Source organism: Lepidochelys olivacea (genome assembly GCF_965140295.1).
Source record: "Lepidochelys olivacea isolate rLepOli2 genome assembly, chromosome: 25".
NCBI classification, from domain to species: domain Eukaryota; kingdom Metazoa; phylum Chordata; order Testudines; family Cheloniidae; genus Lepidochelys; species Lepidochelys olivacea.
The window spans coordinates 14,815,264-14,829,782 of NC_140435.1; the positions used below are offsets into that span (position 1 = coordinate 14,815,264).

The 14,519-nt window shown below is 45.0% G+C and overlaps 1 protein-coding gene across 2 annotated transcripts in view; it reads right to left on the reverse strand.

The window, feature by feature from the left end:
- The window catches only part of SBNO2 (strawberry notch homolog 2), a 108,077-nt gene that overhangs the window by 33,923 nt on the left and 59,635 nt on the right, over window positions 1–14,519 (reverse strand). For both annotated transcript variants that reach the window (XM_084614662.1, XM_084614663.1), the window contains one exon: window positions 1,733–1,894. In XM_084614662.1, the coding sequence (XP_084470788.1) occupies window positions 1,733–1,894 (162 nt within the window). The remainder of the gene's footprint in view (window positions 1–1,732; window positions 1,895–14,519) is intronic.

Consider the following 14,519-nt stretch of genomic DNA (forward strand, 5'->3'; position numbering starts at 1 on the left):
TCAGTGTGAAGGAAGGTCATTTTAATTGGCAGACAGGAAGATATAAATGGCAGCATCCAACAGTAACAGTGGCTATTGTTCTGACAAAGTGAGTTAGTTTCACACACCCACAAAACATTACCCATTTCTCTTGCTTTCTTTGTGCTGCTCGGCATATTATTATTGTATATCTTATACATCTACAACTGAAGACTTTTCACATGTCAAATCCTGAACATAGCTTATGTGTTTAAAAAACATACACTCAAAGGAGCTACATTCTTAACAGTGTTTTAAGCTTCCACGTTAAAAAAAATAAATGAAAGAATGGGCATAATAAGACATCAGCAACTTCAATGCATCCAAGTGTGGTCTCTACAGACATTTCTTTGATTAAAACAGTTCAGCTCTTCCTTTCCCCTCAAGCGTCTTGTGCTCTATGTTCAAACTTGTCTAGTTACTGGCCTATCTACCTTCGGCTATGTCTAAACTACAAGCTAGGGCTGTGCATACTTGAGCTAGCGTAAGTACAAACAGCAGCGTAGACATGGTAGCAGTGAGTACAAACTCACCTGAAACCAGTGAGTCTGCTCGAAGAGAGAATGTCAGAGTTACAATTTAAGGCCAGAAGAGATCACCAGATAATCTAGTCTGAACTCCTGCATATCACAGGCCACCAACATCATCCATCACCTACACACTAAACCCAAGACTGAGCATGGGAATCACACCCCTAGCTCGTATTGCAGACATAGCCTTAGATCAGCGGTTCTCAAATTGTGGATCGGGACCCCAAAGTGGATGGCAACCCGGTTTTAATGGGGTCGCCAAGGCTGCCATTAGACTTGCTTTCCACAGGGGTCTGTATGACAGCTAACAAAGGACAGTGGTGTACTGGGAAACAAAGTGCATGATAGTGAGCACTCACTATGAAATCAAAACTAGAGATTTGTCACATTTCTGTGCTACCAGTTCATCTAACTATCCAAACTCCTCCCCAATACCAGTGGCTGATATCAGGTTGTACAATAATAAATGAGCAGTACTAATTAACTAGATGGAAAGGAGGGAGTGGGATGTTGTTTAATGGGCATCCACACTAAAAACTAGAGTGTTTTGGAGCTACTTTCAAAACAATATAGGGTTTGAATTTTCCTGCTGTCACAAAAGAAGAAGAAATATTTGCCATAGAAAAGGAATGTATGATAGACATAGGTACTGGGACAGCTCAACGTAGCATAACAATCTAGCTGAAAATATTTCTAATGGACCCAATGCAACATACACTGTAGCTACCCTTCCTGTGGGCAGCTTGATGGCTGAATGTCCTAAGAACACACTTTCATTGGGATGCTGAACATACCTACTTCACCAGGCTGTGGGGAGGCTAAGCTAATGTTTGTACAGTGCTTTGAAAGAGTGCAAAGTATTACTTACAGGTGTGCACTCATTTCAATGGACTACGCCAGTGCAACAAGGTCCCACAATGAAGAGGTTCAAAATCAGGGACTGAACCTGATTTCAAAGCTGGAGCCCTTTGAAATGTCATTAGAATGGGGTGTCCAGAGCCCTCCCTGAGACACTGAATCAGCCTCACTGGCAGCAGCACGTCATCTGGGTCTCAAGGGAGGACTGCTTCACCCCTAATGGATTTCCTAATTCCTGGGGCAGATATTTGGTAACAGAGCTGCAAGATCAGGTCTTGAGACTTGAATTTCTGAGTTGGGAGGAAAGGAGAGGGACTTTCACTTACCTCTATCTGGTTCTGTTGCGACGTGTTTATATCCCATATTGTTGGCACATGGTTCAGGCTGTCGGCAGGCAGGAAGTCCTGAGCATCAGCAATGTCGGAGAGGGAGTCTGCGGGGGATGAGAAGAGGGAGTTGTTGGAGAGCTCATCGAGGTATGAAGAATCCTGAAATGGAAAGAAAAGCCCTTGGTTACAGGAGATGATAACAAGGTGCCTCAAAGGTTCTGTCTTGTACTCACGTGCACAGACTGAGTTTAATTTCATAATATTAAATGGACAGCTTTGTTACATCTGTGCTCCATGGTGCTTAGAAATGAACTGGTAAACGAAGACAGCCACTCAGAACAGCTGGGTTAAAATCTATAATCCCAGTTTCTTGACACAGTAGGAAAAAGTGCTGGTGCAATGTACAGGAACCCAAGTCAGACTCTTTGGAAACACTTTTAGGTTGTGACTCGCCAAGTGCAAATCAGTATGAGAGAGGATCAAAGGACAGGACAGCACCAGTCACTCTGATCTTCATATTTAATTAAAAAAACCTGAGCACTAGTGAAAGGTGCCAGATCTAAAGTCCTCTACGTATCCACAAAACAGGTACAGCATAGATAGCAACAGCACTAACTATTCTCCCATCCCAACATGATGCTACCTATCACTTACTATTATTTGTATTACAATAGCACCTAGAGGCCCCAGCCAAGATCAAAACTCCATCATGTCAGGTGCTGCACCAAAATTTAGCAAGAGACAGTCCTGCCACAAAAAGCTTACAGTCTAAGCAGACAAGTCAGTCAAAGGGAGGATTATCAGCCCCATTTTACAGCTGGGGAACTGAGGCCCAGAACGATGAAGTGACTTGCCAAGGTCATGCAGGGAGCCTGTAGCAGAACTGAGAATAGAACTCAGGTCTCCTGAGTCCCAGTCGAGGGCCTTGACCACAAGGCCACCCCTTCCTCAACTGGACAAAAAGGGAGCACCTTTCAGTTAAGGGGTCACTCTCCATCCTTAATCATTCCTTGGTGTGTCTGCTGAGACTGCCCACGATAGCTCTACTTTGCGCCAGTCCAGTTATGATGGTTTGGAGCATGTGAACGCCTCGTAACTAAGAACTGGAATGAGCCCCACCCCATGCCATTTACAATCTCCTCCACTTCTCCATCCAGCTCCTTATTTGGTTGTATGATCTCCAAATAGGCATGACAATCAAAAGCCAAGAATGCAGGTCTAAACAGAGAGTCTATTGGGAAACTTGCGTAGAACGCTATCCCCGCCTAGCACACTGCCTGATTCTACTCATTGACTTCATTCACTCTCGCCATTAAATCTCTCTGTAAAACACGGAGGGAAAGGTCAGCCTTCTGTTTACCTTACAGCAGTTTATCTTAAAGTGCCGTGCTATGCCGTCCAGTGCTCAGGTGGAGAAGTATTAGTGTGCTGCAGGTATTGCAGGATGGACCAATAGGTCCTTCCGTTTCTACCATGAGGAGTCTGCCAATATAAACAGCTTGCTATTTCTTGTGAGGGGGTGAAATTTGTAGACATGAAGACAATTTAGGCCCTTTGTTGCTGCTAGGACAGATAACCAAATGTCTGTGGTGGCATCCCAGTATGGCTGCCAACAGGCCTCTGATACGAGCTGTCTTTGCACTTCATTTCCAGTTAAAGGTCTGTTTTCTACTGATCTAGCTGCAGAATAGGAAGACAGCCAAAGGATTTTAAAATCCTCGCCCTGACTGAGAAAGCTGTCTGGAACTGTATCCCTGATGATGCCACAGCACGACTGGTTGCTAAGCTCCGTGACTTTATCCTCACGCACAATTATTTCAAATTTGGTGACCATAGACACCTCCAGACCCGTGGCACCGCTATGGGCACCCGCATGGCCCCACAATATGCCAACATTTTTATGGCTGACCTGAAACAACGCTTCCTCAGCTCTCGTCCACTCACGCCCCTTCTCTACCTACGCTACATTGATGACATCTTCATCATCTGGACCCATGAGAAGGAAACCCTGGAGGAACTCCACCACGATTTTAATAGCTTCCACCCCACCATCAACCTCAGCCTGGACCAATCTACATGGGAGGTCCACTTCCTGGACACCATGGTGCAAATAAGTGACGGTCACGTTAACACCACCCTATACCGAAAACCCACCGACCGCTATGTCTACCTTCATGCCTCCAGCTTCCATCCCGGACACACCACACGATCCATTGTCTACAGCCAAGCACGGAGGTACAACCCCATTTGCTCCAACCCCTCAGACAGAGACCAACACCTACAAGATCTTCATCAAGCATTCTCAAAACCACGATACTCACACGAGGAAATAAGGAAACAGATCAACAGAGTCAGACGTGTACCCAGAAGCCTCCTGCTGCAAGACAAGCCCAAGAAAGAAACCAACAGAACTCCACTGGCCATCACATACAGTCCTCGGCTAAAACCTCTCCAACGCATCATCAGTGATCTACAAACCATCCTGGACAACGATTCCTCACTTTCGCAGGCCTTGGGAGGCAGGCCAGTCCTCGCCCACAGACAACCCGCCAACCTGAAGCATATTCTCACCAGCAACTACACACCACACCATAGTAACTCTAACTCAGGAACCAATCCATGCAACAAACCTGGATGCCAACTCTGCCCACATATCTACACCAGAGACACATCACAGGACCTAACCAGATTAGCCACACCATCATTGGTTCATTCACCTGCACGTCCACCAATATAATATACGCCATCATGTGCCAGCAATGCCCCTCTGCTATGTACATCGGCCAAACTGGACAGTCCCTATGTAAAAGGATAAATGGACACAAATCAGATATTAGGAAAGGCAATATACAAAAACCTGTAGGAGAACACTTCAACCTCCCTGGACACACAAGAGCAGATTTAAAGGTAGCCATCCTGCAGCAAAAAAAACTTCAGGACCAGACTTCAAAGAGAAACTGCTGAACTTCAGTTCATTTGCAAATTTGACACCATCAGCTCAGGATTAAACAAAGACTGTGAATGGCTCGCCAAGGACAAAAGCAGTTTCTCCTCCCTTGGTGTTCACACCTCAACTGCTAGAAGAGGGCCTCATCCTCCCTGATTGAACTAACCTCGTTATCCCTAGCCTGATCCTTGCTTGCATATTTATACCTGCCTCTGGAAATTTCCACTACATGCATCCGACGAAGTGGGTATTCACCCACGAAAGCTTAGGCTCCAATACGTCTGTCTATAAGGTGCCACAGGACTCTTTGCTGAATTCCCTTGGGTTGTTCCTGAGGGTTTCTGGCCAAAAGCTAGGGAAGACTCCCTCCTGATTGCTATTTTGCAGTATTTAAAACCAGCAGGACTTGTCCTTTCATTCCCGTCCCAGCTAATGTCTGATATGGCTCCCTGAGGAAGTGAGCTGTAGCTCACGAAAGCTTATGCTCTAATAAATTGGTTAGTCTCTAAGGTGCCACAAGTCCTCCTTTTCTTGTAGCTACACTGGAGCTGTAGGTGTGGTAGCCAGCAGCTGACATGTGGAGCCCAGTACACGAAGTAAGAGAGGCTGTGGGAACGGTGAGTACACTGGGGATTACTGAAGCATTGACGGGGTACAGGCTGACTAACGGACATGGGAGTAGCGCTTACACGGCACTTTTAGACAGGTACTCCCATCCTCCCTGTGAGAGATCAATGCTTGTGTGAATGCATCGCTCTTACCAGTCTTCCCCCCCAACGAGGGAAGCTCAGGCGCCCATTTAGGGTTCTAGCTCTTAACAGTCCTGTGGCTGTGTTTTGGGTCACCCAGCACCAGGAGTTTTCAAAAACTGAATTCAACATTTGGGTTTGTCATGTTGGAATTAAACAGTCTCCAGAAACAAGAGTCATGCTACAGGGTAATGACAGGGAAAGTATCTGGGTAAGTACCACCATTGATATCCTCCTCCTTGACCAGACGCAGTGTCAACGTGTCCATTCAGAGAGACTCCATACCACAAGAATTGGCCTCCAGCTGTGCCTGACATACAGAAGTGCTCTGGGCCTGCCAGCTCTGCTCCTAACAGAATGGGAGCTAGCTGAACAATACAAGGCGCTGTCACCCCAGTCCACGCACACAAAGCTAAAGGAGCACAAGGCCAGGTTCAAAGACGACTCCCAGTCTCCCCGACAACAGCAAAACGCCCCCCTTCCTGTAATCTAATATAGGGCTTAACTAAAGAATTGCAGGACAGTCAATGTCGTACTGAAGCTAGAGTTATTCATACAATTAAGATATTTTTAAATTAATCTCCCAGCTCTCAAGATCTGTGTCACCTTCAACTATCCCACCTAATTCCAATCCCCTGCAATGCCACCAGCTGAGCAACTCAACTTTCCATGCTGCTGAAATGTGTCAAGTCACCTCACTGCTTTTCCTCTTTCCCAACTCTCACTTCCAAGAACAAATCCTACTGGAGTGTAATGGTCCCTGCTGCCTGGGACCACCCTCAAAATCTAGCCTCCTGTACTAGATCTGCAACCCTGGAAAGAGCAAAGATATGGGCCATGTAGAATTTAATTTATGGAACCAAAACCCCCCAGTGCAACAATTGTTCTGTTCACTCAGAGGTACAAAAACAAGTGAGAGAGAATTCTTCTCGATACAATCAGTTCCAAGTATTTAACACATCAGGGCCTATTCAATGAATGAAAGAGTGAGGGCTGGACAGAACCTCTCAGCAGTAGCTCTCACAGGAAAACTGCACCCGTTTCAGGTGGCTCAGTGATTCTGCAGAAGTTACTCACAGAACACCAGCTAAAGAGGCAGTAGTTGTGCTTCCCTGTATGTCTACAGAGCACTTAGCACATCTGGGAGCTACGGTAATACAAGTAAGTGAGGGGAGAGATTTTTCTCCTAGAACTTCAGTCCAGAAATCCATAGCTATAGCGGTGGGGTCTGTCATTGTTCTGTCCACGTGACGTAGAACAGCCACGGCTAAAATGTCCAGTCCTGAGACAAGGCTGTGCTAGTTTCAGTAATTCTTTAAAAGATCCTGAATGCGAATACAGAGGAGCCCAACCCAGGACTGGTCATTTCAGGAGAATCACTTGGTATTTGACTGTCAGGGAGAAAAGCAGACACCTGCTTCTGCTCATCTTTCACAGCGCAGGGGTTGTTTGCAAGTTACTGAGCGGCATGCCAGTGTGTGAATCTGTTAGTCTCTAAGGTGCCACAAGTCCTCCTTTTCTTTAGGCCAGAGTGTGTATCTGTAGCACAGCAGCCTGCCTCGCAGTGACATCCTGTGTGGACACTACTACAGCACAGGTTTCAGAGGAGCAGCCGGGTTAGTCTGTATTCACAAAAAGAAAAGGAGGACTTGTGGCACCTTAGAGACTCACCAATTTATTTGAGCAGAAGCTATTTTCCACAGTATGCATCCCATGAAGTGAGCTGTAGCTCACGAAAGCTTATGCTCAACTAAATTGGTGAGTCTCTAAGGTGCCACGAGTCCTCCTTTTCCTTTTACTGCAGCACAGTGAAAGTTCCCTATTGCTTCAAAGTGCAGTTTGCTAAGCTGTGCTCCAGGATTTTCACTGAAGTGTAGCAGTGTCCACACAGGACATTACTGCGCAGCAAGCTGGTGCGCTGCAGATTCATACCCTGGCTTGCCTCGCATTAATTTGTTGTGTAGATGAGCCCTCAGTCGAGGCAAGGAGGTGCAATAAAGAGTTCAGGTTCACATTACACAATGTGAGAACACGATCAACATTGCAACCCTGGTTTGGAATCTGGGAAAAGGACAGGGATTTGCTGAAAGCCGCAGAGCTAAATGATAAGCATCTGTATTTGTGTTCTCAGAGGGAGAGTGGGCATGGCGGAGACCTCACCTCGAATGAGAAAGGGCAAAAAGGACACACGCCGTAGGGCACTGGGTGTAAGAACTATTTAGTTTACACAGTGGTTCTCCAATATTTTTACTGTGGAGACCCCTTCATAGCCCCTCTCACAGATGGATCCACCTCAGTACTTAATTCAACACTTTTCAATCTGAGGACCACTGCCGGTTCCCAATCTACAGAGTGAGAACAACTACAGCGTGGTCTCAAGGCATGAGCACGGGGCTAGGAGTCAGTAGGTCTTGGCTGTGCTGCTTACTCATTGTTTAGCCTTGGATAAGTCACTTCAACTTTGTCTCCACTTCCGCATCTGTAAAATACGGATACTGCTACGTATCTCCTGCCTCCCATCTCCCAGAGGTGGTCTGAGAATTAGTTAATATCCATGCAGTGCTTTGAGCATAAGCATTAGTTTAATATAGGTAACAAAAATATCAGTGTAATTTACAGGTCTCGTGCAGCACCCCCCATACTGCATCAACGCCCCCACCCCGCCCTCCGTGCCAGCTCCCAAGCCACTACTGCCTGCATTCCAGGGCTCCAGGAAAACTCAATTCTTCTACAACTCCCCCAAGAGCCAAGCTAAACTCCTCTTCTTCTAGGCTTCTCAGAACTGTCTCTCTTCCCTGATCCTCTCACACTGTAGCTCTTGAGGGCAGGGACTATTTTTATTTTTGTCTGAGATAGTGCTAAGCACAGGGTAAAGACTTCAGAGGTACACTCATACCCGGCAATGGGCTTTGGATCAGGCCCATACTAAACAGGAACACAGCAATTCTTGTTTCTTGCTCAGACTCTGAAGTGCAGCTCCTGCCCTGTAGCAACCTACTGGCCAAAAATGACTTATCAGAGAAGTTAGCAATGGAGTCTGGTCCCTTCCCTTGTTCCACCAAGTGCAGGACTGTTCTCGGTCCCTAAAGAATACTCTCCAAGGGCTAGTCTAACAGTCTTGTTTTAAATGCCATATGATGAGGCTTAGTATATTAGATGATCAAAATGAATCACAAGAAGGAAAGAAATACATAGTAAAGTACAATTTACAAGAGTAAAAGTGTCCCTGGGAGCCAGCTCTTATTGGCTAGTGAATAACCATCCTGAATACGACTGTCTTAGTCGCTTAGTGAGGGTATAAGCGAGCAGTGATAGCAGAGGACTTTATTTTATATCACGAAAACTGAGAAATGCCAAGGAACTCTAGGAAACGTCCTCAATCTTCAAAGCAAAAGCCCTACTCAAAGTAATCACACTGGGAACTTGCCTGAGCAAGCGGAACACGACAGCAAACACCACGGTCACGTGCCAGCGACAGCCAGGGCCAAGGAGCCATCCCAGCTAGGTGAGTTTTATTAATTTGTTTTTCCTCTGGAAGGGGATCAGCTCAGGAGCAAATATTTGCAAACACATGTGGCAGAAGTGGAGGAAGGAGGAAGTGGCAGCGAGGACACAGGAGGGTGGCAGCTATGAAGGCAGATAGAGTAGCCATTCTCCATTAGCCCTGAGGGAGCAGAGTGACAGGTGGGCACTCACCATGCGATCTGCTGAACGCTCACCCTGCAGTAGGGCAAACACCCAGACACGAGTGAGCTCATTAGGTCTTCTCGATGCGAACACCCTTTGCCCAGCCTCTCGCGACTAACCTATCCAACTCTTTGCTTGTCACTTTGGGCTGGGACAGGGAATAGGAAATTAACTCCAATGTCAGACATATTAGTGTTGAAAATGACCTCTTGACTCATGCTAGATTTCTGCCCCAGGAGGCTCACAATGTAATTCAGGCAGATGGAATACGCCAGTTTGTTTAAATGCAAACGGACCCATACACTTAATTTGTGTACCTTCAGTATCAGCAATTCCACAACCAGCCTTGGCAGGTCATTCCATTGTCTCATAGGAAGCTCCAGGAACTATTTTAGTTTCCAGGGACAGAAAGCAAAGGAAAGGACACTAGTTAATTAAGGCTATGTCCACACAGTGCACCTTACAACGGCACGGCTGTGCCGCTGCAGCCGTACCGTTCTAAGGTGCATTGTGTGGCCTCTCTATCGCCAGGAGGGAGCTCTCCCGGTGACAAAATAAAAGCACCTCCAATGAAAGGCGGCAGTTTTGTCACCAGGAGCGCGGCTCCCGCCACTGAAGCACTGTCCACACCGGTGCTTATCGTCGTTAAAACTTTTGTGGTTCCGGGCTGTGCGGTTTTTTCACACCCGAGCTATAAACATTTTAACATCAAAAGGGCCAGTACAGACTTGCCCTCAGCCAACAGCTTGTGAAAAGCAGAGAAGGAGGGTCAGAGTTTAAACACCATGAAGTGTCCCCTTCTGCAATGTGACTGTTCTAAATGGGATACATCTAGCACCCCCCATAAAAGGGCATTATCACCTGGTAATGAGAGGGAGTTTAATCTATGCTGGCTACAGGGAGGTCTTTAGTAGAAAGGTGTCAAATCCTGGATAAGCAGCTGGGAAAAACAGGAAACAAGACTGAGCGGTGGGGCGGGAGGGGACCAGGACACAGATGGTTAAGTTAACAGTGGAGGGTAGGGAAGTCAGAGCAATAGAGGTGCAGCAAGGACTCAAAAGAGGAGTAGGTTCCAAGCTCCTGTGACAAGATCCCTGATTTGGAAAGAGTGTTGTTTGCTGTGCTGCCTTTTGCCCCTCTGGAAATGGGTAGCACCTGAGCACTGTAAATCCTTTTGTTGGTGAAGTGGCTTAACACCCTACAGTGGCCACCTGGACAAGGTGTTCTGGAGCGATCAACCCATTTAATCCTCCAGGTGCTTGTTTTGTTCTGCTCCAGACTGACTAGTAGTAGTTAGCACCTCCCATCAGAGTAGATAGAAACTTAGAGATAGTTATTTTCCACTTTACAGAAAGAGAAACTGAAGCGGATGGAATTCTTAGGGCTTATCTAATCCAGGCAAATTGTGCTGGAATAAGATAGGCTGCGAACTTAAAAGCACCACAGCTATTCCAGAATAACTCCCCGTGTGGACAGGAATTTATTCAGGAATAAAACTGTCCTTTTCTGGTTTAGTTTAATCCACTTCCACAGTCTGAACTGCAAATTCTGGATGAGCCCGTTATGAGTAGGCCTTTCGGCAGGAGGTTGTAAGGGAGAGAGGCAGGACTACATGTCCCTGATCTCTACATTGTGGCATTACAAACTCATCAGCTCATTCTGGGCAAGCACAGAGAATGTCTGTTTCAGAATTTAATTTCTGAATCCACTGCCTCCTGGCACAGATTTTTCCCAGTTTTTCCTATCGCAATGACAGGACGACGGAAATGGAAACAAAAGCATTTAAGTCTTTTCTGGTGAAAATAAAGTTCAGAACTAACAGTTCTGCAAGTTACAAAAGAAATGGGAGTTTATAGGAGTGCATTATAAAATGGTCAGTTAAAGGGCAACCCCTTTATAGAGGTTAAACATTTAATAGAGTTTTACAATGGGTGAACAGTAAGTCAATGGGGAAATATAGCTATGCAGATGCTGGCGATATCATCTCTCCAACGTGTTGTACATTTACAGCAAAGCTCAAATAGGTACAATTCACTGTTTTATTAATGTTCACGAAGTGCTTTGAGCACCTCAGTTCAAAACGAGCTGTGAAAAGATGATTTAGCAACAGGCTAGTTACCTGACTGCCTTCTGATTATTTCAGATTCCCAGTTCGGCGGTGGAAGGTATTAATGATGTACTGCATTCTAGCTAGCTTCTGACACTTTCCTAAAATGGATAAGTTATCGAAAGCAAGAATTGATTCACTCTTGAGAAAGTGATCAGAGGGAACAAGTGTAAAAGAAATATAGTTACACCTCTTTCTCCTCGCCACTAGAGCTCCGGTTTCTACTTCGGTCAAAGCAAATGTTTATTAAAATAAACGGAAGAACAGGTGAAATCTAACTATAGAAAGTGTGTGCACCTAAAAATATTTTATGACCATAAACCCATTGGTATGAATGGTTTATTTATTGGTAATCCCTCCCCATAGACAGAGGAAACATACTTCTTTTGCACAACCGTAGTCAGTTCCTCTACACTAAGGCAGGACAACACCTGTTCCATTTGGTCTTTTAAAATAATAATAATAATAAAAAAACAGCACAACACAAAAGCTGAAAAGCCAGTCAGCTACCATTCCGTTTCTAAAGAACAAAGTAAGCAAACTGGGTTTCAGATTACTTTTTCATTTCTCCTTCTAATTTACTGAGCTGCAACTTGCCTGTGCAGTTAAGAGGAAGTTTTCTAGCCATGAAAATCAAAGTCCTTCCAACCATAATGCTATAAACTCACAGTCCTGGTTTGATTGGCAAGTGCTTCTCTGCCCTTCTGTATAAATTCTCTGAATTCGGAATAAAACTCTTGAATGCCTTTAGAGTTAAAAAAACACAGATTTATCTTCCACACTCCTTCCCCTCCTCAGAGTTTCAGAATTCTGACTGGTTAGGAGTGATGCGTGTGTTTTGAATATTTTCACATAATACAGAGTGCAGCTTAAAAATAGTAACCCTTTCCTTATCCACTTACATCAAGAATTGTGGCTCTGAAATTCTATCTATGTATAAACAGGCACACATCCACAATAGCAGCTAAAAGATACCTATCCTACGAACAGAACGCAAACTATCAAGTGAAAAGAGGTAAATGTTACCTTGTAGAGAGATGAGACCTTTAGCCAAAATTGCATTTGGGACATTTTAAAACTGCATTCAACTCGTTACAAGAAGAGAACTCCGGCAAAACAATGAGCCGTGCTTTTTCAGTACATAACGGAGAAAGATCCTCATTCATGACAGCAGCAGCGGCAGCAGCCAGAGAAAGATCTCATGAAGGTTTAAAGAAATGTTACACGCCAAAGGAAGGAGTGAAAATGGTGGAAAAAAAGCCAGTCCATACAGTGCGGCTGTCCTAAGCCTGTAGAAATTTGCATACAGTGTTTAGTCATGAAGCAGAGTGCTCTTACTTCCTCTAAGTATGGGAGCTGACTTTCAGGAAATGATGCCTGCTTGGTAAGTCAGTGAAATTACTGGCAGTGCGATGAGAATTACTGTATGTGGTGTAATTCAACCACAGATACACTGTAAACAAAGCTGAGCTCCTCAATGTGTTCAGTTTGACTTGGGACAGAAGCAAAGTCTATGTCAAGTACTTATCTGTTCAATAAGCCAGCACATAGCTCATTTCCCCCCCCCCTTCAACCCGAGTCTGAGAAAAAATGCTAGCTTGGACAAAAGAAAAACATTTGCCATCTTTTTATTTGTTTTCCCTTTCCTCAGAGATTTAGGGGTTCAGATGAACCTGCCAGCTGTATTCCCTTCCTTCCTCGCCCAACTGTTCCTCAACAAAAATAAGGCCCTTAGTTAATGGTGTGCTCTGAATGGTTATGATTTTACACACACCCCCTTCCCTTTCCAAATACTTCATTTTGAGCTTTCTGTATCTTTGCTGGTTAAGTAAAGATATTACTACTAGGGATAACCTGTTTTTGCTGCGGGATGGAGAAAGTAGAGAAGGGGACTAGAAGGAGGCATCTAAACAGGATTTCACTACAACAACTTTAACAAGAGACTGCCCTAAAGAAAAGGTAGATGCCAAAAGGAGAAGTAAAATGTTACTTGCAAAGTTTTGTGGTACGAGGAACCTGTAGTTTGAACGTATCTGTTTGGTTTTGGGGAACAGAATGGGATGCATCTGTGCACTTCTCCCCAGAGAGATTAATAACAGCACTAACACAGATCAAATTCTGGAGCAAGGGACACTATTACAGCTCCTTCTAGCGCCTTGCAAAGTGGGAGTGAACCACTTCATTTCCTTCAAATTGAGATCTGCTCCTGATTAACTTCACCTTGCCCACATCCGCTTTATTGTTCTGGTTCACTGTGTGGGAACTGAATTCCATGAGGGTCAAAAGCCAGAGGCACAGATCCAGCAGTGACAGTGCGTGCATTAGATATGCAGCTCTCTAATAAATACTCTTAACCAGCTGTGCCAGTAAGGGAGTTTTAGTTACCTGGCTAAACAAGCTTTTATATAGCATGTTTCTCAGCCTGATGAGCACTGAAGCCAATTATTGGTATTCTGGATGGAAATCCCTTCATCCTTCCCTTCACCAGCCTTTCCATCCAAGGAGGACACTTTTCAAAACTGCATCAGACTGAAATCACACTTATGGTTTTCCTGTGCTGGATTTGGAGGTTTGGAGACTGTTTGGCAAAGGTGGAAGAGAAACACCTGACAAAAGTTTCCTAGCTCAGCGGTAAACATCAGGAATAAATGGGCTTTTAGCCACATGTAAGAAACTTCTGGAAAAGCCCAACTTACTGAAATGGCACTTCTCATGAAAGCAAACAGCCAAAGAGTGAGCATCTGTGTTTGGAATGAGGGGCTCCTTGGTCAAGAGATTGGCAGAAGAAGCAAACTATCCAGGGGACCTGTGGAAGAGGGGAAGTGTGTCTGAGACCTGAGATGCGTACGATAGACTGGTCTCTTCTACCCGCTAATGATTTTGAGAATTGGGAGGACACATGCTGTATGGAACAGATTCTTTTCTGTCAAGGATCCTCCGCTACAGAACATCCTGCTACTGGAGATCCCAGTGAGCCATAATCTTGTGAAACCCAAGTTTCAGGTCAAGATACATTTCTTCAGGAGTATCCTAATAACAGAGATGCGCAACATTCCAAGCCTGGAAAATCACTTATAGGACCTCCACTTGAGAAGGCACCTTAAAATAGGAAGGAGAACTAGGTCTGTTGTTTGGGTATATAATTGTGACACCTATATGGTGCTTTAGTGTCATGGTGGCAGGTGCATTAGAATTGCATCTAGAATAGAGATTTGATGCCTGTCCTGGAATACTTTCCCACATTAACTAAGTAGGAAAAGAAAATGTCTTTCCTTTGGTGCTCTGTGGCACCAG